Genomic DNA, 24,738 nt, shown 5'->3' on the forward strand with positions numbered 1-24,738 from the left:
GACCACATGAGTAGATTTGCCCTTGATGGTTACAATGACATTGGAGGGATACAATGTCCAGGAAGGAGGTACATGTTAGTCCTTTGGTTAATGTGTTGTTTCTGTTTCGAGACAGACTTTTTAGATCAGGCTAGCCTCCAACTTGAAACACACCCACCCTCCCTGCCTCAACTTCCCAAGTGCTGTGATTACAAACATGTGAACACTCCTGGCTCTTTAAGATCCAGACTCTCGATAATGCTTCAAAGGAGGGGAAAAAAAAGGAGTATGAATAGTAACATTCATAGTAGACTCTGAAATGCATGCATTTGATAATATTTGAAGATAGCCACAATGGTGACAAGATGCCCAGAGAATTCATAGTCGTGGAATTGACAGCTTTGACCATAAAGTAATCTTAGGTGGATTTCCCTGGACTTGTCGGGTCTGTGACAATGTCTTAGTGTTCTGTTAGAATAAAATCAGGACCTTTCCCCCCCTACCTCAATACTCATATCTAGATGTGTCTTTATTTTCCACTTTATATTAGACTTTTTTTGAAACTTGAAAGCTGAAGTATTACTTTGGACATGTTACCTCAGTGACTAGGTCAGCCGAATTCATGTTAGTAAAAACATGTTAGTCTGTACACTCTGTCTCAGGGGGTAGAGAAACACTTCGTTATGGGGAAGAAGGGCAGAGGTAGTTTAACAAACCAGAAGATCCAATATAAACTAATGGCTTTATTGTCTAGCTCTCTATCAGCCCAAGTTCTAACAGACTTGAAAATAAATAGTATATACAGAGGGTTGAACATGTCCCAGTGTCTGGGCCCCACACTAACTTCCAAACAAAGCAGACAAGAGCAGGAGGCAGGTGACAGTGCCAGGTTACCACTCAGAGTAGATGGGATTGCTTGGTTGTTAGTCTTCTCTGTGTCCCTTTCCTAGCAGTTTTGATCCCCACCAAATGCTGTCTAGACGATGTGAAGGACTTTGAAAGCAGCCACAGCCTGCTTTTCTCGCTCATGCCTGCTCTGCAGGACCTCCAGCAAGGAGATTTCCGGTAAGCTTCCTTCTTTTTCACGGTTCCTCGTGTTCTTCGTGTTCTCATTTTTCTTTGCTGCGTGATCAGTCAAACTTGGTGGTTTGGGTTTGGGGATGGTCTTAGCATATTCCAAAGCCTAAGGGCATGAAAAGGAAAATGTTACTTAAAGTGGGAAGTTAGTCTTAGGAGATGTTTATGATAGAGACGGAGATTGCTGAAATATGAGCAGAAATGGCGATTGAATGGAAAAATGCAGGTGACACATTATAATGCATAATTTCAACAAAATAAATTAGTCACTAAATGGCATGTTGTGGAGCAAAAAGGAGCTGGAGAGGGAGTCAGACAGCCCTTTTGCTATTCAGATGTTTTTACCATGGCAGATTATTTATTTATTTATTCCAGATACAGTCTTCTGCCTGCATATGTGCTTGGACACCAGCAGAGGGCACAAGATCTCACTATAGATGGTTGTGAGCCACCATGTGGTTGCTGGGAATTGAACTCAGGACCTCTGGAAGAACAGTTAGTGCTCTTAACCTCTGAGTCATCTCTCCAGACCACAGCAGATTCTTTTAAGTGTTTGCAAACAGATTTCTCATGTGTTTATTCTGCCAACTCTCTGAGAGTCTTGTTAAAACCAAACTTCCAATAGAATCAATAAGCCTTTCTACCCAGAGAGAACTTGTAGCTGAAGGACTTGGAGACTGAAGACATGACTGTAGTTGATGAAAACTCAACTTTGTTCATTAAATCCCATTGTTCTTTGAAGGAAAAGTTGGATATTTAAAAGTGTATCTATAGAAAATAGATGCTGAAGATGTAGGGTTTTAAAAAATTGATGCCAAGTTTTAAAGGTTAAGTTATGATTAAAAATGGGACCAGTTGGGCTAGGGATGCTGCTCAGTGACAGAATCTTTGCCTGCATGTACATGCCTCTTGATTCCGTAGGGTGGGGGAAGAGATGGAGAGGGAGAGAGAGACAGAGAGAGAGAGAGAGAGAGAGAGAGAGAGAGAGAGAGAGAGAGAGAGAGAGTCGAACGTGATTGATACTGGCTCTGCATTTTTAAGCTTTTGCTGCTAGACTTATGTGTATGAGTACTTTGCTTGAGTACATGCTTGTGCACCGTGTACATGCCTGGTGCCCTCAGATGTCAGAAGAAGGTCCTCTGGGACTGGAGTTACAGTTGTGAGCCACCACATAGGTGTTGGGCACTGAACCTGGTCTTCTGTAAAAACAGCCGAGTGCTGTTAACCACTGAGCCAGCTTTGTATTTTAATAAGAATTTATTGACAGCTGAAATGGGAATTGATAGTATTTTCAAGTATCAGAAAGGGGGAAAAAGCACCCAAACATAGAATGTTCATCTGAATGTATGTAAGAGAAAGGCCTGGGAATTCTCAATAGATTTGTCACGGTGAACATCTTCATGAAAAATGGATTGGAGGAAGAAGGAAATGATGCGATGGGGAAAGTGAAGTTGTCAAGGTCTGAGGAAGAATTAATATGATGGTTGGTGAGAGAGAACATGTAGTGCACGTTCCTAAAGGCACCGAAGGATCGAATATTCCTCCTGCAAGGAGTCCCCATGGCTACACAGGACTGAATGGGTCAGGTGAGGCAGGGAGTTGCAGTGTGTCTCCACACTACACATTTCATTCCCATCCCGACTCTGTGTTAGATGGCAGCTGAGAGGACAGACGGTCTATATTTTTTTTTAAAGAATTTTTTTTCACCAGAAGAAATCATATGCTCTCTCTGGAAAAGCATAGAGAAATGAACTTAAAAGAAACAATGAGGGGTTTATTTATTTATTTTGCACGAACAACAGGAGGACACTAATTTCCTTGAAAGTTACTTAATTATAAAGAACGAAACCAATCGTTAATCCAGACTGCTAGCTCCTGATGAGAAATCATTTTGTTATTTTTACAGGCGACAAAACTAAGACAACGTACTGACCTAACAGTAGTTTGTGTGTGTGTGTGTGTGTGTGTGTGTGTGTGTGTGTGTGTGTGTGTGTGTGTGTGTGAATTTGTGGATAGCATATAAGTGCAGGAATAGCTACTTCTAAATATCCCCTATGTTCCAAACACATTCTGATCCCCAGACAGGGTTTCTCCATATAACAGCCCTGTCTGTCCTGGAATTTGCTTTCTAGACCAGGCTGGCCTCGAACTCACAGAAATCTACCTGCCTCTGCCTCCCTAGGGCTGGGATTAAAGGTATGTGCCACCACGCCTGGCTCCAAATACATCTTTTGAGGTTAGGTGGTGACCAAAGTTTTCTTTCAATTTTGACTGAAGCGTACATGCCCTGATGCAAGCTTCTTACCTTCTGTCGAGAAATCACTGGTTTGCTTTCAGTTTTTGCTGTCTCTGGTTTGGACGGAATGGACAGTGTCTTCATGTTGTATTCATGGACTTGCCTTGCATATTCTTTTTGTTGCATTAATTTTTGAATCTGCTCAGAGAAATGGAGTAGAGTGAGCTAATCTCTTCTAATTCTCTCAGTGACAACTGGTTTCACCGGGGTGGGCAGCTCAGGGGGGCGACTTGCACAGGGTGGCAGCAGTGAACTGGTTAATGTTTCCCTGGAGAATCCGCCACGAGAGAGCAGCGGCACTCCCAGGGTTCTCTTAACAGAGACTAAATCCTATTCAGCCTCTTCTTTGTTGCATTTACCCAATTTATTTTCATTTTTGCTTCCAACTTTGAACTATACTCTTTTTATGCCTGAGTGCAACTGCAGTTCAAACACATTACATGAAGATCTCCTTTCACTAGAGGAAAGGGAATAAAGTGGATGTACTTCTTAAGGGTTGGGGAACTCATATCCTAAGTGTGTCTTCTCTGCTGCCACTTCAAAGTTATCAAGACAACTCTATCAGGGAGACCAACAACCGCACAGCACACGCGTCCCTTTCCACATTCATGCACCCCACTCTTCTGAGGGAGGCTTTCAGATCTAACGGAAAGGCGGTGCATAAAATAACACAGGCTAAGAGTGTTGTTTATTTTGCAGCAGGAGTATCTGGGTCTCTATTGTGCCGGCATGACTGTTTCTGAGGGGTTACTACTCAGTGTCAGGTGTTTGCACTTATTTTGATGCTGGGGTGCATCTTTACCCCATATTGCTAAGGACAGGTAGAGGACAGTGAGTGTGAAAATGCCACATGCCACTTACGTTGTCTCTCATGGACTCAGAGTCAGGTCCCAGGCCTCCAAGCTTCACGTCTCTTTTCTGATAGCCTTTCAGCTTGGAACTCTGAAAATACAACCACAGAAGCGGTTTCTTTTTAAGGATCACTGTCCCCTTCAAGAAGTCAAGGGGGAATGGGAAAGAAGGACAATGAAGACCAGAAGCCCTGGTGGAGGGTAGGAGAATGAGTGCATTTCTTGGCAATGGTGCCATTTTCATGGTAGTTACCGATCATAATCTATTTGGTATGTGTAGTTGGTTAGTCAATGTATTTTGACTTTTTCACTCCTACAATAAAAGAAATCAAAATTTTGAAATAATAAGCAATTTCAAGGTAATAATTTGCTCTCTGGTTAACGTTTTTAACTGAAGCATATATAATGCACCCGCTTTCCCCCGCCCCCCAAGAAGCAGTTACCATGATGTCCAGCTGAGCAGTTTGCAAAACCAAATGACTCCTCAGAAATGGCAGTCAAAATGCACTGTTTCAGAAAGTCCCTGTCCAGTGGGGTGAATGCTGCCCGCCTTTCAAGACACCCAGAAGGCAAGTGATGAAACTGCAACTTGAACATTTTTACAGTTCATTGTTGGAATAGTAGATAATTTTAAGGGTGAAAACTAACCATCATTCATTGATAATACTCAAAACCTTGACAAGACCCACTGAGAAATTCATTTTGTTGTTAGTGTGGTTTTGGAAAATTTGAAGTGCACCTAGAATTTGACAGTGTAATGATGGGGAATGTACTGTGTATGTTTATCTTATTGATTGTTAAATAAAATACTGTTTGGCCAATGAGACAGCAAGTTAGATGGGACTAGGAGTCAAAGAGGATTCTGGGAAAGTAGTTGAGAAGTGGTGATCCAGGCAGGAAATGACATAACAAGGAGACTCATATTTAAGCAAAGGAGAAACAGGAAGGGCCCTCTTTTCCCCTCCGCTCCTGCTCCAGCAGCACAATGTGATCCACCAGGAAGGAGGGACGCCAATAAGGTGTCTGATAAGATAAGTCTTATAAAATATATAGGTTTATGATAGTTAAGACTAAACTAACAGATGAGAATCCTAGTCAAGCAGCGTTGTACCTAATACAAGTTTATGTGTATTTATTTGGGCCCTAACTCAGGCGGGCGGCTGGTGTAGAGCTCACACATGGCGGTGGGGCTCAGGCGGCTTTTAGCAGAAAGATTTATCATAACAGTGTAACACTAGCATCACACACTTAAGTAGACAGAGGAGACTATGATCTGAGGCGAGATTAAGATATACCCCGCCGGGCATTGGTGGCACACGCCTTTAATCCCAGCACTCAGGAGGCAGAGGCAGGTGGATCTCTGTGATTTCGAGACCAGTCTTGTCTACAAGAGCTAGTTCCAGGACAGCCTCCAAAGCCACAGAGAAACCCTGTCTTGGAAAAAAAAAAAAAAGATATACCCCAAATTCCAAATTTCAGCTTTCCACATGAAAACTGAAGCTGGGACTGGCTACTTGCCCTTGTGGGGAAACCAAAGCCTCTCCTCTTTCCTCAATGAATTTGGTTCCATTTTCTAGGAAGGATAAGGGCAGTATCATCAAAGGAATGGTTTAGATGACTTGTCTTAGGGTTTCTATTGTCATGATAAAACACCATGGCCAAAAACAACTTGGTGAGGAAAGGGTTTATTTCATCTTATAATTCTCGGGTCACACTGCATCACTGAGGGAAGTCATGGCAGGAACTGAAGCAGAAGTCATGGAGGAACACTACTTAGTGATTCGCTTTTCATGTCTTGCTCAGTTGGTTTTCTTCTATGTCCCAGGTAAGCTGGGTCATCCCCTAGACCATCTATCCATCAAGAAAATGCCCTATGACTTGCCTACAGGCAATCCAATGAGGTATTTTTTCAGTGTTCCTCTTTCCAGGATTGTGTCAGGTTGTCAAAAACTAACCAGAACAACGGCAATAACTATTTTAGGGCAGATTTAAGTTTGTGCTTGGAGTGGAAAAAATGAGTGTGCCACCTGTGTGGGATTACCTAACTGTATATCACTGTCAATTATGGTGTCTTGCACCAGGTGTGGTGGTACATGCCTTTAATGCCAGCACTCAGGCAGGTGGGGGTGAGGCCTGAGCAGACAGTGAGTTTGAAGCCAGCCTGCTCTACTGAGTGAGTTCTAGGACAGGCAGGGTCACACAGAGTAAACTTGTCTTGAAAAACAAAATTAATTAGTTAATTAAAAAATGACTGTGGCTTAGCTTTTACCATTGACACTCAGACTCCAAATATAACACAAAACTGAATGGTTAAAAGCAAACAAATACATATATATATAATAAGACACAACTAATTAGATAATAAATAATCAATTGTCTTATTTGAGGAACAGTGAATTATAATACTCTGTGTAGAGAGAGCTCATACAAATACATATGCTGATGTCTGTAAAGTGGTGACACATTTTAGACAATGACAGAGTGCTTTTTATCTGTAAGATCATCAAAGATTAAAACTAAATGATTGCAGGCCATGCTGATAGCAAGATGGCAAGTTGTATTCCTTTGAAATCCTATACTGTTGTAAACTGATACCACCATTTAGACAGAAATTCAACATTTGTTTGTATGTGTAGATAAAAATTCACAAGGATACAACCCAAACTGTTAAGAGGTGAGAGTAGGATTTCCAAGAGCTTTCAGAATAATTTTGTGTATGTGTGCATATGTATTTTAAAGTTACTGTGAATTATGTTAAGTCCTAAGACAGGCCATATGCTATTTAAAATTAATTATTTTAGATTTATTTGTTTGTGTACAGTTGTTTTGCTTACATGTAGGTCTGTGCAGCCTGTAACCTGTGCACATTGCCAGTATGCTTTTGTCATCTCTGGATTATTTATACCTGGAGTGATGTACTACTCAGAGAGTCTTCTGGTGTCACAATGACTTGGAAAAGTCTGTTGCATTCAGTACAGGTGCACTGTTTCTAGAACCCATGGGTATGGGGATGGACTTTCTCCACCACCCTCCCCACCTCAGAGCTCTGGCCGGTAAGTAGCAGTTGTGTCTTTGGAGGCTTTTATTCAGGTTGGCGTGGCAACTGCCCTCTCATTTTTTTATTTTCTATCCCCACCCCCAAAGTGGATGGAATTCCTGCAGCAGGAACAGCACTCCTTCAGGCGGGGGAGAAGGGGAGAGTCACACAATGCTTGGTTCTGATGTTTTGAGCTGTAGAAACCCCAGTGTTAGCAACTGCCTACCTCTGGGTTAATTGTATCAAAGAAGAATGAACCCATGGTTCTGAAATTGCTGGTCAGTCTGTCACTGCTGAGGAAGGCAATATTCCTAACACACCAGGGCTTCAGTGTCACTATTCAGAAGGAGCAAAATAAAGTGCCTCGCAGGTGCAACACTTCTGCACTTCTAGGATTAAGGGCTCTGTAAACAGAACTGGCCCCATTATGATGTTAAACATTTATGCTCAAAACTCCCTCACTGCATCGAAGTCTGAAAATCAAGAGAAGGTAAGATTCTATTTGAAGGAAGCTTTTGGTCTGAAATCATTAAAAATAACATTAAAATAAACATTGCTCATCGAAGGACATTCCAAAATAATAAATCTTTAGGAAAACAATCATTACCAAGAAGAAAGCACGACATCTGCTCCTGTCTGCTTCTTGTCCATGATATATTTTTCATATCTTTTTAGGGGTGGGTGCTGGGTCTGGCTATGTAACCCCAGCTGTCCATGAACTTACAGTTCTTCAGCCTGGTGTTGGGATTGCAGGCACATGCTGCTTGTGTGGCTATGTTTGGCTTGTTCATACTCTTGTTATTTTTAATACTAAGATTTTTTATTTAAAAGTATTTATTTGTGTGTGTGGTGTATGTATGCTTGTGGGCACACATCATTAGGCCTGTGCAGCAAGCTCCTTTAGCCACTGAGCCACCTTGCTGGCCCTTCTTCATACATTTATAAAAGTATTCATATACTACAGACTATTTTAATTTTTTTTTTACTAACCATTTTGGTATTTCACTCTACTTATCTGACATCAAGTGGACTGTAAAAATGTGAATTTTAGACAAACATTTTATCATTTAATGTCATTAAATAATTTAGGCATTTCTCCAAATGTTGTCCATTGAAGATACACTGAGGTAAACACTGTATGTTACTATTTTTTTTTTTTTTTGGTGATAAATTGGTTGAAGTATGACTATTGAGATCTAACAAACATTTAGGGCCACCAATTAGTATTTCTGCTACCACTAAGATGACTCTTTTTACACTCTTTTTAGTGATTTACAATCACTAAATTATCAACTATTTGCCAAAGTAAAAAAAAAAAATCACAAAAAAGTTAAAAAAAAAGAAACCAAATAAATAAACCACCACTCATATCCAAGCCATAAATCCAATTTGCCTGAAGACATGAGAAAGAAATGATCAGTGGGCAGAAACCTCATCCTTAGCCCTGGTGCAGCTTAACTTTTAATCATGCTGCCAATTCACAAAGGACATGCCAGGAAGCATGGATAATTGTGTGTTGATCTTCAGCCACTCTTCTTGCTAGCAACTTCAGTAAGCATCAAGGTTATCATAAAGGGAAAAAAAAAAAAAAAGAACAGAGCCAAGGGTCTATCTAGCATTCCATACAGACATGGAGGGAGAGCATGTGGCCCAAATGAGCCATCCCCATGGCTGCTGATCCCTTTATAGGATGAGCTGCCTAGTGCACAACGACATTTCCCAGGGGACGAGGTGGCTCCTAGGGGAGTGAGTTTGTTCCGGGTGACTGGTGGTAAGAATCCTGGATCTGCTTAAGTTTGGCGCAAGTAATTAGGAAGAGCCCAGCACTGTAATTCTGTTTGATCTCTCTCCATCTGAAGTCTTAACAGCATTGTTGAGATGTAATTCTCAAGCCACAAAATTTACTCATTTAAAGCTGTTCAATTCAGTGGTTTTTAGGATAGTTGCCAAATTGTCTAAGCATTGCCCAATCCAATTGTACAACATTTTCATCACTCTAAAAACAAAAGAAAACAAAACTCCAATACCCGTTAATCCTCTCTGTCTTTGTCCAGTCCCCATACCTCTCGTCCTAGGCAGCTAAGCTACTTAATGCTTCTTCAATAGTCTTTTACAGTCAAACAGTCCTCAGACTTTATTTTCATTTCTCTTGTTTTTTTTTTTTTTAAGGCTAAAAAGTAGTACAAAGCCAAAACAATGATGATGGTGATAAGGATGGTGATGATGACAATGACCATTATAAGATATCAGCACTGATAGTCCTATTAAGTCTCTGAATACAGAGATCAAACATTGGAATACAGAAGCATGGTCTAGACAAATACCTACCTGTCTTTGAGTAAAGCTCACATAAACTCAGGCTGTGTGGTTTACACCTGTCATCCTAGCACATGGTAGGATGAGGCAGCAAGACCACCAAAAACCAAAACAAACAAAAAAATCCCCCACATACCCTCTGATTTCTACTGACCTTGGTCCCTCAAACACGAGACTTTCCTGGGGGCAAGGTTTCTACTACCATTCCTTATTCTCTCTAGCAAGGTGTGTGACTGTCACTGTATGCTCCAAAGAGTATGCCTGAATTGAAGTGACATTGACTGATCTGTGAGGACTTGTTTCAATTCTGAAATGTTATACCCTGCTGGAGGTAAGGAAACTACATTGCAGATTTAGTCTCCAGAAAATTCCTCAGATGTGTAAGACTAAGAAAGTTACTGAAAAACAAGATAAAAACAATGCCTTGGATGCCTGGGAGCAGCGAGCAAAGGATATGTGCTCTGTGGTCACTAAACTTAATCCAAATAAACCTCTTTTTAGGGGCAGCCAAGCAGCAAGCCCCAGATTGTCTGTGACAACTAACATCAGTTAATTATACAAGCTCAACCTTCATCTGCCAGGGAACTCTTTACTGAGCCCTTACTCAGGGAAGTGGTGGCTGGAGACAGCAGAAGTATATTTTGATGGCTTGGCATCCCTTGTACCGTGTTAATTTCTTAGTCACAAACCTGGATTTAATGGTGTTGACAATGCCTTGTATTCTGAAATCACTCTCCACCGCACTGCCAAAAGAGGAAGGGACCCCAGGCCTATTATCTTTACAAATCCTCAAAATTTTTACCGAGATTCAGGGCGATTCCCTTGGAAACCAAGAGCTTTGACTTGGCCAGCAAATAGGCGTGACATGGATAATGACTCTCCCTGTCTGGTTCGGGGACTACCTGCTGTCCTATACAAATCACTCAGTTCTAAGTCACTTCAGCTTCTGGATGGGCTTAAAGACAAAGGGTGTTCCGGCGTGTTTGACGGATGTAGACTGAAGGTACTGGGGTGAGAAAATGGATGTGTATGGATCACAGCCACCCTTGCAGAAGCTGGGGAGCGGTGGGCAGGAGCAGGAAGCTGTCCCTACTCTTCCCACCTTAAATTGGTGGTGCTGGGCACTGTCACCAGGGCCTTCGCCCCTACCCTTTCTCAACACAGCATGAATTCCATTTGTGAAAAGGAAGGAATGGGAAGGAACTGATTATAATCTTTGCTAGGGAATAAGGTGAGGTTAGTACATTATTTCATTTAATTTAAGAGCGATTCTGATTGCTCCCGTGAAGAATCAGGGACTGGGGTAAGCCAGTAACTCCTCAATTGAGAAAAGTGCCTCCATAAGATGGGTCTGTAGGCAAGACTGTAGGGCATTTCCTTAATTAGTGATTGATGTAGGAGGGCTTAGCATGCCTCATTGTGGGCCAGTCCTAAGCTGGTGGTTCTTGGTTCCCAGAGAAAGCAAGCTGAGCAAGCCACAGAGGAGCAAGGCAGTGAACAGCACTCCTCCAGAAATCCCAGAGACACCAGGAGGTGGGGCTGGACCAAGGACTTTGGAATGACTGAATCTGCCAACTTCCTCCCAACCCAGTCCAAAAGCTGTTGTTTTTCTACTACAGGGAAGTGCTCTTCTGAGAGACTGTGTTTGTTTGACTCTTAGGCCCTGGTGATCTATAAGCTCTGGAATGAGCAGGCTATCTCCATGTTGACAGGAAGTGTTGGTTGCAAAGGTTGATAGTATGTCCCCATGGAAATACTACATATGATGCTTGCTTCCCAATCTGGTCTGTAAGTTGAAAGTGATAGGTACTACTTTAGAATCCAACTGCCATGTAATCACATTTCTCTAGGAAAAGAAGTGACCTGTGATTCCTGAAACTGGGCCTCCTTACTTACAGTGGAGGTGGAGTCTTCCAGCTACAAGCTAATATGAGCACTTTCCATGCTTCAGAACCATGAGCTAAACAAATTTCCTTATAATATAACTTGACTCAGGTATCTTATTACTAAATTCCTGAGAATTTAAAAAGTTGTGTTTGAAGCAAGACATGAAGACATGGAATTGCACAAAAATGCTCACCATGGTGACCCAAAGTCCAGATGAAGAACTCAGTAAAGACCAGATGCCATTGTGGAGAGCAGCTTAGTCCACTGGCTGGCCTGGGGACTTTGCTGTAGAAGCTGAGGTGAGATGTGCACCAAGAGGAATCTTCTGGTGGATGGCCAAAGAACTCTGGCTACATGGCTTTCACTCGCTTAGCTCTACACTCCCTTTTCAGATAGGAAGGTGTGAGACTCAGCTTAGGAGGGGAACTGGGATGAGAAAAAGTAGAGATTGAATGGAGGGTAAAGCAGAATTATTATTGCCTTCTGCAGTGTAGACGCTTCCTTGAGATGACCTGAAAAGAAAGTGGAGTAGGCATCCTTGACAAGAGAAACTTCTGGAAAGACAGGGTGGAGGAAATCAATGGGAGGGGGGAAGCAAAGACTTGAGGGGAGGGTTCCTGGTTCCTGGACCAGCTTGCTGTGTGAGAGGCTAAATAATGACCAGCCCTATTCCATCTGTGTCATCAAAATGAAAAAATGACTTGACTAAACAGCCATGCTTTCATCACCTTTATGCTGCTGCGCTTCCTGTGTTTTCTCCCTCTTTCAAGCTGAAGCAGGTAGCCTTCTGAATTACTACGGGTCATCTTCATTTGGTGTCTGTGGCTTCTCGCTGAATCGAGTTGGGATTCACTTTCTACCCTGGGCAGGATAGGCGGGAGTGTGGTGTTGGACAAGGAGCCATCCCTGGGCTGCACTTCCGCCAGCTGCACCAGGGCTTCCTGGTGCTGCTCCATGATTTGGGCAAGCCAGGAGTCTGGAGAGGCACTAACGCGTTCCATGTCTAAGGAAGAGTGGAATTTCCTTTGGAGAAAACACAAGAGTTTTAAATAAAACTTGACTCCATAATACAACTTTCTATGTAGAAGTCTTTAGGAATCATTAATCTTTTCATGAAGACATCGATTTTGTACCTTCAATTCCTCCTCGTTTTCCTTGGGACACTCTAACTCCCTTTCAAGAATATTTATCTATTTATTTGTTTATGTCTCTCTGTGTGTGTACATATGTGTACAGGTGCCCTTGGAGTTCAGAAGAAGGTGTCACATGCTGACACCTGTAATGACAGGCATCTTATGTGAGTGTGGGGAACCAAACTACAGTCCTCTGTAATAGTATCGATTCTTTCCGGCTGAGCCATCCCTCCGGTCCCCAGCAGGAAAGGCATGTTAAGGACTTGCAGTTAGTGCATGAAGCACAGGATAACAAGCAAGCAAATAAACAACAACAAAACCCAAAACACCATTTTGAAACCCAAAGACTTTCCGATTACACAATAGCTAGAAATGATGGATTAAATTAAAGAAGTGCTCTTTAAATACATAGTTGAATGTGCCAGAGGATCTGGGAATCTCTAGGGATGGAAACAAAAAGGAATGAAAACCAAGGCAGGTTCTGGATTAGCTAAAGGTGCAGCTTTCTTTGTGGGACTTTTGGGTAAAGGCTTTGGGGTTTAAGAGTTGATGCTGGTGGGCTGAGAATGTGGCTTATTTGCTGGAGTGCATCCCTGGCACAAACAAGCCAGCAAGGAAATCTTGGGTTTTTCTTCTCCGGGTTGGGAGGCAACTGTCTTTTTTGAAGCTCCACACCTTTGAGATTTGCATTTCTGAAGAAAGAAAAAAATACTCTTGTACCTGTCAAGTATCAGGAACAGAAATTATTTGTACCACCCAAGAAAAAGACACAGAACTGGCAGGAGGAGTCTTCCATCAAGTGGCCCACACTGATCATACCACAAAAATCCAATGTCAACAGGCCTGTCACTCAGCTCCCCAAATGATTTTCAGACTGTCTAATAAGCAAGACCAGCTCTGATGCAGACACAGAACACACACACACACACACACACACACACACACACACACACACACACACACAGAGAGAGAGAGAGAGAGAGAGAGAGAGAATAAAACCCCACCAGCACCAAACAAAATATTCAGAGGAAAGAGAAACTAAGGAAATTTAACAGTTTAAAATTGTCAAAAAGGCCCTTACTTGCCATGTGTCTTGAGAATGTAGGATGTCCAGAAGGAAGATGCTGCTTCCCCAGTAAGAGCAGCGTCAGAAGACAGCCATAGAAGCAAAGATATAGCCTGGAAAGCATGACAGCAGTGGAAGGATGGAAGTCAGTGCCTGTAAGGGGCCGTGGGCCCAAAACTATGCGGCTTAAAGCCCACCTTTGTAAGACTTTTAATGACCTGTAAGTTTGCGGCTTAAAGCCAGCTCTGAGAGCCTCCTGTAACCTGTAATTAGATACGGTTTGGCCAAGCGGAACTGCTAACTGCTTCTGTTCTGAGAAAGGGTCTGGAGCTTTTCTGTTCGCTGTTCCAAGAAAGACCACTAGATGTTCCGGCTGACAAGAAGAATGTTCCAGTCCCAGCAAATACCTGATGTTCCTTCTATTATTCCCCCCAATTCTATTGTTGCAGGGCTATTTAAGCCCACTCTAAGCCCCAGTAAATTGAGACCTTGACATTGCACAGACGGACTCTTGTCCTTTCTTGCGCCGCTTGGTCTCCCTCCTCTCTCGCCCTCATGACCCCTTTAGGTGACAACCCCCTCGAGACCCGCGAATAACCTGGCCTGCTGGACGGGTCAAGTGCCAACACAGCACCACCTAAGAACAATCCCAGAAGGATGCATCTGAGCAAGGCACTAGAAAGTGAGAAAGAAGATGGAGAGGATGGGAAGAGATGGACCATGAGATCCTTCTGTGTTTTTCCCAGAGGGGAAGGAGGCAAGTCTCCAGGTTCAAAGGAGCTGGAACAACGTATAAAAACTGTGATCTTAGAACTTCCTGAAGGAAGATGAATAGCCATGTGCAACAGGCCTGAAATCAGGTGGCTTCGTATTGTGCAAAAGTCACGTTGGAAGCAAGAAGAATAAATGGTTTCTAAGTTAGAGTTCTGCAATACTCTGCCAGCCTTCGTTCAGACGGGCAGGACAAAGACAGTGTTGGTGGCACAAGTCTCAGAATGTTCAGCTTCCAGGCAGTGGATGGAGCTCTCTAGTAGGATGAGAGTGGAAAGTGTAAAAGAGGAGGAGGCATGGAGCAAAGCAAAGGCAAGCTGCACGAGGAATGGAGCTAAGGGACACCCTCGTGGTAGAATGGGCCCTGCCATGGAGAAAGCATGTGCAGGACACCAACACCTGCCCTCTGCCACCACACTGCATTTCTGTTTTTTAAAAAAGGTTCTATTTATTTATTATGTATACAATATTCTGCTTCCATGTATATCTGCATACCAGAAGAGGGCACCAGATCTCATAACGGATGGTTGTGAACCACCATGTGGTTGCTGGGAATTGAACTCAGGACCTCTGGAAGAGCAGTCAGTGCTCTTAACCTCTGAGCTATCTCTCCAGCCCCCACACTACATTTCTTGTTCAAAGAAAAATACCAGAGGATGCGTTCAACAGAATAAGGAAAGTGAGATCCTAAGAAGGGAATTCCAATTAGGAGAAAGACCAAGGGTGTTCTCAGGACAGCTGTGCAGCAGGTCTCTAGCACCATCAAAACAATTGTTGAGGAATGTCAGCAAGGTGTGGTGGAACATGCCTGCAATGCTAGCACTTGGGAGGCTGAGCCAGGAGGATTGCCATTGGCACAGCCTGGGCAACATACTAACTATTGGGCCCTAGCCAGGGCTACATAGTAAAACTCTGTCCCCCTAATTGCCCCAAAGAAGAAAAAGTAATAGCAGAAAGAAAATAAGGACGTGACAACATGACTACAGAGAAAGTAGATCGCAAATAACGTGAAGAAATGAAATGAGAACTTTAATGGTAGTACATCTTAACACAGGGGAAATGTTACTTATTTCTAGAAAACGTAATTCACCAGACTGAAGGTGAAACAGGAATACTGTAAAGACCAAGTCATTATAATAACGGGTAGGGGCTTCAAATATGCTCACAGACAACAATAATAAAAACAAGGCTAGACAAAACCAATAGTTTCATAGGAAAATTCCATTGACCTTTTATGTAACGTGTAATTCCTACAAACTCTCCCAGGGGATATGAAAGAGTAGAAGAAAGCCCAGTCTTCAAGTTACTCATAAAGCTGATGCTCTCCCAGCATGCTCAGGCCTCCCCTCCTCATATAGCCGGGCTGACCAGGAACTCAAAATGTAAGTGAATTCCTGATCTTGACAAGACTTTGAACTCCTGATTTTTCCTCTTCTATCTCCCAGTGCTAGGACTGCAGACCTGCACCGCCAAGCCTGGTTTGATAGCTTATTGATAACACAACTAGACAAGGCCAGTGGGAGATAGGAAAGATACCCTTCGTGCATATGGATATCATTAAATCCTAAACAACAACAACAAAAAAACATTGAGCAATCTATTAAAGATCCAGTCTGATGGGCTGCATGGTAGGGCATGAGGTAGAGTCTCTGCCTAAAATGGGCAAGGCTCTGGGTTCCTTCACCAGCACCTCGAAAGTCCAATACGACAAGGTCAGTTAATTTTAGAGACAAAAGGTCAGCATCACAACAGGAAGCCTATGAATATATTTCATTATAGGATTGGTGAAACATATTTGAAGCTCATGACGGGCGTTGGTGGCACATGCCTTTAACCCCAATACTTGGGAGGCAGAGGCCAGCCTGGTCTACAGTCTGTCTTCCAGGACAGACTCCAAAACAATACAGAGAAACTCTGTCTCAAAAAAAAAAAAAACCAAAACCAAAACCAAATAAAACAACAACAAAACAAACAAACAAAAAACAAAAAATTACAAGCTCACTTATTAACAAAAGTTCTTTGTAAAGGAAAATAGTAACAGGAAATTTCTTTATCTGTCTACTGAAAACTAAAAATTATTTTTATTATTGTGTATGTACATGAGGTGGTATGTGTGCACAAGTGCACATATGTGTGCATGTTGTGAGAACATGTTTGTGTAAAGGATGACATACACACACGTGTTATAGTGCATGTGTGGAGGTCAGAGGATAATGTTTAGAGATGGAACTCTAGACATTAGGTGCTCATGACATATTTGATTGGAGTCAGGTTGTCTCTATGCAGCCTAGGCTGCCCTTGAACTCAGTATCGTTCTCCCTCGGCCTCTTGTGTGGTGAGATTACAGGGGTACACAAAACCACACCTAGCTTAAATATTAGTTGTGATTACAAAAGGGCTGGAAGTCATTCCCATAAAGCCAGAGAAAAGACAACAAAGGTGCTTCCAGCCATCACTGTCACTCCAGCAAGCTGACTCAGACCCCGATACAGCACCTGTCTCCCTACTGATTTATATGTAAAGTTGCCGCCCCATCGTGTTGCAAACAAGCCCATGGAAAGTGCCTGGTATATCACACTACACATGTCTTCTGTGCACTTTAGGATCAAAGTCATCACATGTTAGGTGTCCAGAACATGATTTGTCAAGGAGCATCAGGGGTGGTGTCTTGAAGTGACTTAAAACAAAAACAAAAACAAAAACAAAAACCCAGTCTTTTCTTGCTTATAGAAGAAATGCATCTACATTGTAGGGAACTTGAACAATTCTAACTCTAAAGAAAGAATGAAAAATGACCTTGATTTCTTTTGTCAGAGATAGCTGCTGTATCTTTTCAATTTAAGATTTATTTATTTATTTATTTATTTATGACAGGGCCTTACTATGTAGCTTTTGCTGGCCTTGAACCTGCTATGTAGACCAGACTGGACTTGAACTTCTAGAGATGTGCCTGTCTCTGCCTCCTGAGTGCTGGAATTAAAGTATGTGCCACCACACCCAGCACTTTTTATGTGTTTGGATGTTTTACTTACATGTATGTCTGTGCACCACATGTATTCTTGGTGCCTTCAGAGACCAGAAGATGACATCTGATCATCTGGAACTGAAGTTACAGATTGTTGTGAATCACCGTGTAAGTTTTGGGACTTGAATCTGGGTCCTCTGGAAGAGCAGCCAGTATTCTTAACCACTGAGCCAGAGATAACTGCTACTCATTATCAGGTGGACTTCCTTTCCACATGCACATTGAGACAGTAGAGGCCATAGTCCTAGGGTATAACCCTGTACCTCATTACCTTCTCTTTTTGTTTTTTTTAGAGACAGAGTTTCTTTGTGTAATCTTGGCTATCCTGGAATTTGCTCGTTCAGGCTGGCCTTGAACTCACAGAGATCTGCCTGCCTCTGTCTCCCAGTGCTGGGATTAAACCTGTGCACCACCACTGCATGGCTCATTACCTTCTCTTCAGGGGAACATTTCCTCTGAAGGCATACCTTTTAGTGGTCACGGTAACTAAATACTATGTGATATTTCCCTACCATTGGATTTTTAGCTCATTTCTGTGGTGGTATTTCTGTGCCTACACATCTTTCTAGGTTAGGGCACTCCGGAATGAAGACAACTTTTTCTCTGGTCATTACTCAAATCCTTCTAAGTTTGTTAAATTCTTTTGGCTGTGTCCCTGTGCCCTTCCCTTGCTCCAACTTCTAGTTTCACTACCATGGAAACAGTAGAGGAGACCAGGAAGAGAAGGATGACATCAGAAGTAAGGCAGGAACTGGAGTCAGGAGAGGTGTTAGCTGTCCTTTTCTTCTAGCCTGACCCACTCAGGAGTTTCCCTGTCCCCTTCTCCTTCTCCTTTCTTCATCCACAAGCCTCTTATTTCTCCTCTGAACAAACCACTCAGATAGAAAAGTTCCAGGCAGGTGTGATGGCTCTGTGGTAAAGGCGCTTATGCAAGCCTAATGACCCTTAGTTTGAACCTCTGATCCAAACATTGTCCTCCACAGGTGTTCTGTCACGTGTGTGTGTGTGTGTGTGTGTGTGTGTGTGTGTGTGTGTGTGTGTGTGTGTGTAATATACTGTGTGAATATATGTCACCATGAAGCTGACTGGCCAACAGCTGGACAGGATAAGGTTAGGTAGAAGAGCCAAGCTGAGAATCCTGGGAAGAAGAAGAAGGGCAGACTCAGGAATTATGAGCAGGTGCAGGGAGAAGCAAGATGGGAATGCTGTACTGAGAAAAGGTACAGAGCCATGTGGCAAAGTGTAGATAAGAACTATGGATTAATTTAAATGTAAGAATTAGCTAGTAACAAGCCTGCTCTATTGGTTGAGCATTTGTAATTTATATTAAGCCTCTGTGTGGTTACATAGGAGCTGCTTTGGGGGCAGAAATTTCCACCTACAAGTGTGTGCATTCCTATGCACACGTAGACAACACTATGTATACACACACACACACACACACACACATACACACACACACACATGAAAACACATGCACATTAATAAAACTAAAAATTTTTGAATTTAAAAATAGAGAGTTCTCACCATAGCATCTCTATGTTCTTGTATTTTGTCTCTGCCTGCAGCTGTTTGGATGGCTTCTTGACCTTTGTTGACCTGTGTATATTCTTGTCATAATCAGACTGAGGGCCTTTGTGTCCCTGGGGCACGTGTCTGTGAGAAAATTCTTTAAAGTCTTGTAGTTCCATATCAGAGAGCACGTGGTTGGGCTGCTGCTTATGCAAAAATCTTTTCTCTTCTTCATGTCTGTGTCCTCTTTTTTTGTTAGTGTTCGGTCCCAAGACAGAGTTTTTATACAATACTCTGTCAAAACCCTGCTTGGGAGGAACAAATGTGTCGGAAGTGACTTGGGGATTGTGGGTGAGTGTTCTGGAGTCCTGTAAGTCAGTGTTAGAAGAGTTCATATATGTGGCCAGTCCGTGCTTTGCTGAGGCATCCACAGGCTGCTTTTGGTTTTGTGGTTGTTGGAGAGGGTAATTCTGATTTTTTTGATTGAGAACAAGCTCTTTCTGGCATTTCTTCTCTTTCTGAACCCTGGTCTTGCCTGTTCTTCTGGAAGGTTGTTGCCCATTGGCTGCATCAAAAGACTGACCTCTTGGGACATTGCCTGCTTTTGTATCTTCATATTGAGACAAATGTTCTTGGTAATTCTAAAAAAGATATTATAGTTAAGGTAAAATTAAAATAAGTACTCTTCATAAATTTTCATATAATTCTTTTTTTTTTTTCAAATGGGAGTTGAAACTTCTAGGAAAGTGGCCATGGGTTGACAAGGAGAAAGTTCAGAGAGTTCTATCCTAATTGCAGGTGATTAGAGGGTGAGCGGCCAAGGAAATGTTAGATGGTGAGCCTGGGAGGAGCTTGAGAGCTTAAAACAGCCTCTGTATTAGGTCTCTGACTGGCAAGCCATATAGGAAGGTGTCACCAAATGAGGGAGAGAAGTTTTACCTCCAAAGAGATGCTCAGAGAAAGAATTTACATCTATGCCCACAGGTGCAGGCTTATGTTAACTAAGTATTTCCAAAACCCCACCCAGGAGACACCAGAGGTTTTTCTGTGCCAAGCAAGTCCAAGCTCAATCCCACATACTGATCAGACTGTCAGCTCTTTGTACTCACACAGGTCAGCAGCTAGAAATGACCTCTTAGCCAGATGAAACAAATTAGATCTTATTCAGAGGGTTATGAGAGAGCCAGAGCTGTGATAGGGCGGCCGTGAAACCACAAGGGCTGTTTTGCTTTCTGTTGCTTAATATAGCCTGCACTTAGGCAATCAAACATCTGGGGAAAGGGATTTCAATCTCAAAACCATCTCCGTGCTTTTCTAAGTCCAGTAACAACAAAATGTATTCCCGGGACAATAGATACACTGTGTAACTATATTGTGCTGTGCAGCCATTTAAGAGTATTTCCCAAGGAATGGAGCACTCATTACTTTGTGAAAAATGAGCAGGGTTAAGAGGCTTTTGGAAAGAATGATTAACTGCTTATTGAAACAGTAAGATGACCATGTGCATCACTGTGTTATATAACTGCAATGTCTTTGTCCCTTTCAGGACACACATGTAAAAAAAGAACCCTTCATGACCCATATCTATGCAATGTTAATTGAAAAATGCAACCATTAGGCAGCACATTGGAGGCCAGTGAAAATACTCAAACTGAGCAAAGCATGCCTTTCCTTGTTCAGATTTGTTTTGGTTGTTCGGGAAGCAAGACTGCATGAATCATGATGATACAGTTTTAGGTTTCATTTCAGTTCCTTGATACAACCTGAAAGGCTGACAATATGAGCCTCTGCATGTTCCCAAATAATAATCATGGTCCGGTTTCTGACAAAACCCCATTAGGATATTAAATTTACAAGATTGTTAAATGTACAATAGTGATATACAGTATCACTTGTAGTAGCAGACTGGTTAAATAAAGGATGACTGTATTTGAAAAGTAGCACATTTCCTTTGGAATTTGAGCCATTTCAGGATTGACCAGGCTCTCATTGGCTCTTATAAATTTTTAGTTTTCACCTGTAGTTCTCTCTCACCTTAAAAAAGCTGACAAAAATAACAAACAAGCAAACAGCTTTCCTTGTACATCCAGGTAAGAAAAGTGTTTTCTTCCACACGGTGTACCAAGTTGCATGGGGAAACATGAGCAAAAAGGCTCTCCCATTATATGGTCCCAAATGCATTCTTCTTTGTAGTTGCTCCCCCAAATCATTAAAGTTTTTATGACATTTATTTATTTGTGTGCATGTGCACACATGTCCATGTGGCTGCACACATGCTACAGTGCATGTGTGGCATCAGAGGACAACTGGCAGGTGTCAGTTCTCACCTTTCACCATGTGGGTCCCAGGGATAGAACTCATATTGTCAGGCCTGGTGGCAAGCACCTTTGCTTGCTGAGCCATCTTGCTGGGCCAGAAACTGCTGTCTTATGACCTTACAGGTGTGTTTCTAAAACACAATGGCTCTTTTCGTGCTGTCAACATGTTAGTTAGGGTCAAACAAGTCTTTCTTTGCTATGATCTATAAACTCTAACTCATACTGATCAACCATGACATTCTTTTTTACATTCGTTCAGCCTTTCGATCTCTGGGGAAAATAAAGGACTAACTAGGGACTTTCTGCTGTCACTTGACTTATATTTCCCCAGAAGGAATTCCTTTTCTGGGCAAGTACGTCTGAAGTTCTTGACTCTAGCTATGTTGTTACCTTTGTTGCCGACGATTCAGCTCATAGCAGCCCTCATCATAGGGTGCTTTGTCAACAAAGGCCACAGACTCATCATTTTACCAAACTTGAATTGTCTCGAGAGTTAAATCCTCCACTGACATAGACATAAGTGCCCGGAGTTGGCATTTCATTCTTCAGAAAGGAAGACGTTTATGGGCTTGATAGGATTCCTCTCACCTCCTAAGTAGCCTACTCGAGATCTGCTGCTGGCTGGAGATTTATTACCCTACAATTGAGGCATCAGGTGTCACTCTTTAGGTGGTGAGACCTGGAGTTCCCTGAAGTTAATATACAAAGCCATTCTCAGGCTATTTAATCTCCATCAGCGCAGAAATCCGAGATTTCATTCTGTTCTCACTAGGATTCTTTTGTTACCCACGCTGGCAATTGGTATGCCCTCCATGCACTCAGACTAACGGCTTAATGGCAGTAGGTTTTCATGTCACATGTGGAGTGTCAGTGCTTGGAAATCGATGCCTAAAGTTGAGATGGGAGTGTTATAGTGAGACTCATCCTTAGTCGTCAGTGTCCACTCATCATCCCCACTCTGTGAAAGGCACTGTCTGGATGCTTCTGTCTTGTGGCTCAGGTGTCATAAGGAAAAAGTGGAATGCATACCCTTACCCCAACCAGTGTGCTCATCTCCTCAGACATAGAGGCCACTGTTGCTCTTAGCTGCCCTGATTGGGCCCTGGGGTCCTGGGACTTCTGCCTAGGCTCCAAGATCACCTCTGACCCAGAGAACTTCCTGTTTTATTATTCTACTTAGCTTCTGAGTTTGTTAAAAAATAAAATGCTAGTTTAGGTGCCAAATTGTATCTAATATTATTAAGAAACATCTGGCAGGAATTATTAGCAAAGTCCTTCATTGTCAGCAAGGAAGAACTCAGGTCAGATAAACAGCAGCATTACAGATGTTGACATGACCAAATGCACAGCTCTGCAGAAAGATGGGAAAAGGGGCTGATCACAGGGACTTGACCATGATTAGTGAAGGGCCCCATGTGGTTTTTCATGCTGTCATCATTGGTGGCTTTGTTTTTGGTCTGAGAAGACCTCATTTTACCCTTAGGACACCGGGAAGGGTCTTGTGGCCAGGGATGTACTTCTGCACACTGTCCGACATGGCATTTGAGAAACCGATGCCTTCGGTTTGGGCACACTAATGAAATGGGACTTAATGAAACCGGTGAAGACCCACAGGGGAGCACAGAATGCTGAAGGACAATACTGTCTGAGGAAAGAACAACAGGAGAAGGCTTAAGAGGGAAATGAAGGTTGTAAATAAGCATAAGAATCTGACATAAAAATCATGATGATGCCAAGGCTCTCTGTCAGGTCGAGTCGTGGATCCTGTCCGCCACCCTCCACTGCAAGGAGACACTTCAGGCCCCATCTCTTCTGCTTTTTGGATGTGGCCTCCCTGATATCAGCTTTCAGGAAGCTCTGGGTGAGTGACTATTTATTTATTGACTCATTTCCGTTCTACCAGCAGCCTAGACACTTGGTGAGGACAGGAGAGGGTTTGGGATGTCTGTCTTCTCTAACATCTCTGATGCTTGGATACACTTTAATGTTTTTAACTTTACATTTGCTGCATGTGTTACTTTAACTGGTGATTTCAAAGGGCTCATCCCTCCTTTCCTTGCCCTTGAAACAAAGTCTCACTGTGTAGCACTGGCTGACCTGGAACTTGCTATGTAGATCAGGTTGACCTCACACTAACTGAGATCCATCTCTGCCTAGGAGGCTGAGTACTGGAACACTGGAATTAAAGGCATGCTACCATGCTCATCCTGTGTTAAACAGTGGTGGAGTCAGATCCAGGAATGACTCCATGTATTTCTATGCACTGACTAAGGAAAAGATCAGATCCCAGTGGTTTTTCTATTTCTTCTAGAAATAGTGGGACAATTAACCCCACCTCCAAATCACTTATGAGTGCCCATGGACAAGAAGGATGTCATGCTAAGTTACCATTCTAGAAACAAGGCTTGGTGAGGCTCTGAAGGGTTCCATCAGCTTTTGGGACAGTGTCACTTGAGTCTATTGGGTAGCTACATTATTTTTCCCCTTGCACATCTCTCATCCCTTCCTTCTGTGAGAGTCTTTTGTTTCTGTATGCTTGGAGTGTGAAATGACGGTGTTCTAGGACAGGGGACCTTTTAAAAAGCAGGTAGGGTTGTTGGCAGAGCAAGCATGCAAGCTATGACACTCTTTGGTTGAAGGCAGTCTTCAGCATAGGCTGGTAGATAAGTATTCTGGACATAAAATCAACCGTTAAGTGACAAGAACTCAGTGCCAAACATTACTTATATCTAGCAGTATCACTTGAAGCCCACTTAACACACAATCTAGCAGGTGACCTTGAGCTGTTTTGCTCTCTGATGCCATTTGTCCTCAGGGTCCATGGAAGTGTTTTCGACTTCTTTGTCATTCTGGATAGCCATCTTGCCAGTACCTCTGATGGGGTTGGAGACCTAAGAGGGTAAAGCACATAGTACAGTAAGTGGCATATACTGCATCCTAAGTGTGTTCATTTCAGTCCTACAGTTGTGGGGTTCAAGTCTGTGTACAGCTTTAGAGAAAGGAACTGGAAAGACAGGATTTATGTTTGGTTTATTTCAAGGGTCCATTGTTTCAGTTCTCAGGCACTTACGTCAGTCAACTTTTCATCACTGTGATAAGAAAAAAAATCAAGCTAAATCGTTTCAAAGGAGGAAGCATTTATTTTGATGCATGGCTACAAAAGGTCAGCCCATGGTTACTTAGCCCTGTTGTTTGGGGCCTGAGGTGAAGTAGAATGGACAGCATGGAACAAAGCCAGGAAGCAGGAGACATGGAGGAAGGGGCTGGTATCTCACTGTACTCTTCAAGGACACAACCATATTCCTCCAACAACTCCCTAGCTGCTAAAATTTCTACCATCTCCTAATAGCACTATGAGGTGAGGACCAAGTTTTCAACACCTGAGGTTTTGGGAAAATACAAGATAAAAATCATTAGAAGGACCTGGATTGCTCCCAAGGAAGATGGAAATAAAGTCTTCTCTCATTCAG

The 24,738-nt window shown here is 42.6% G+C and overlaps 1 protein-coding gene across 1 annotated transcript in view; it reads right to left on the reverse strand.

The window, feature by feature from the left end:
- Positions 1–702: 702 nt before the first annotated feature.
- Jhy (junctional cadherin complex regulator) overlaps positions 703–24,738 on the reverse strand; it is a 59,065-nt gene continuing 35,029 nt past the window's right edge. Inside the window, exons 5-10 of the mRNA XM_035443592.1 lie at positions 24,046–24,159; positions 18,966–19,591; positions 12,172–12,466; positions 4,214–4,294; positions 3,362–3,490; positions 703–1,162 (exon numbers count right to left, since the gene is read on the reverse strand). Of these exons, the coding sequence (XP_035299483.1) occupies positions 956–1,162; positions 3,362–3,490; positions 4,214–4,294; positions 12,172–12,466; positions 18,966–19,591; positions 24,046–24,159 (1,452 nt within the window). The 3' untranslated portion in view covers positions 703–955. The remainder of the gene's footprint in view (positions 1,163–3,361; positions 3,491–4,213; positions 4,295–12,171; positions 12,467–18,965; positions 19,592–24,045; positions 24,160–24,738) is intronic.

The sequence above is a fragment of the Cricetulus griseus genome, chromosome 4, assembly GCF_003668045.3.
Source record: "Cricetulus griseus strain 17A/GY chromosome 4, alternate assembly CriGri-PICRH-1.0, whole genome shotgun sequence".
NCBI lineage: Eukaryota > Metazoa > Chordata > Mammalia > Rodentia > Cricetidae > Cricetulus > Cricetulus griseus.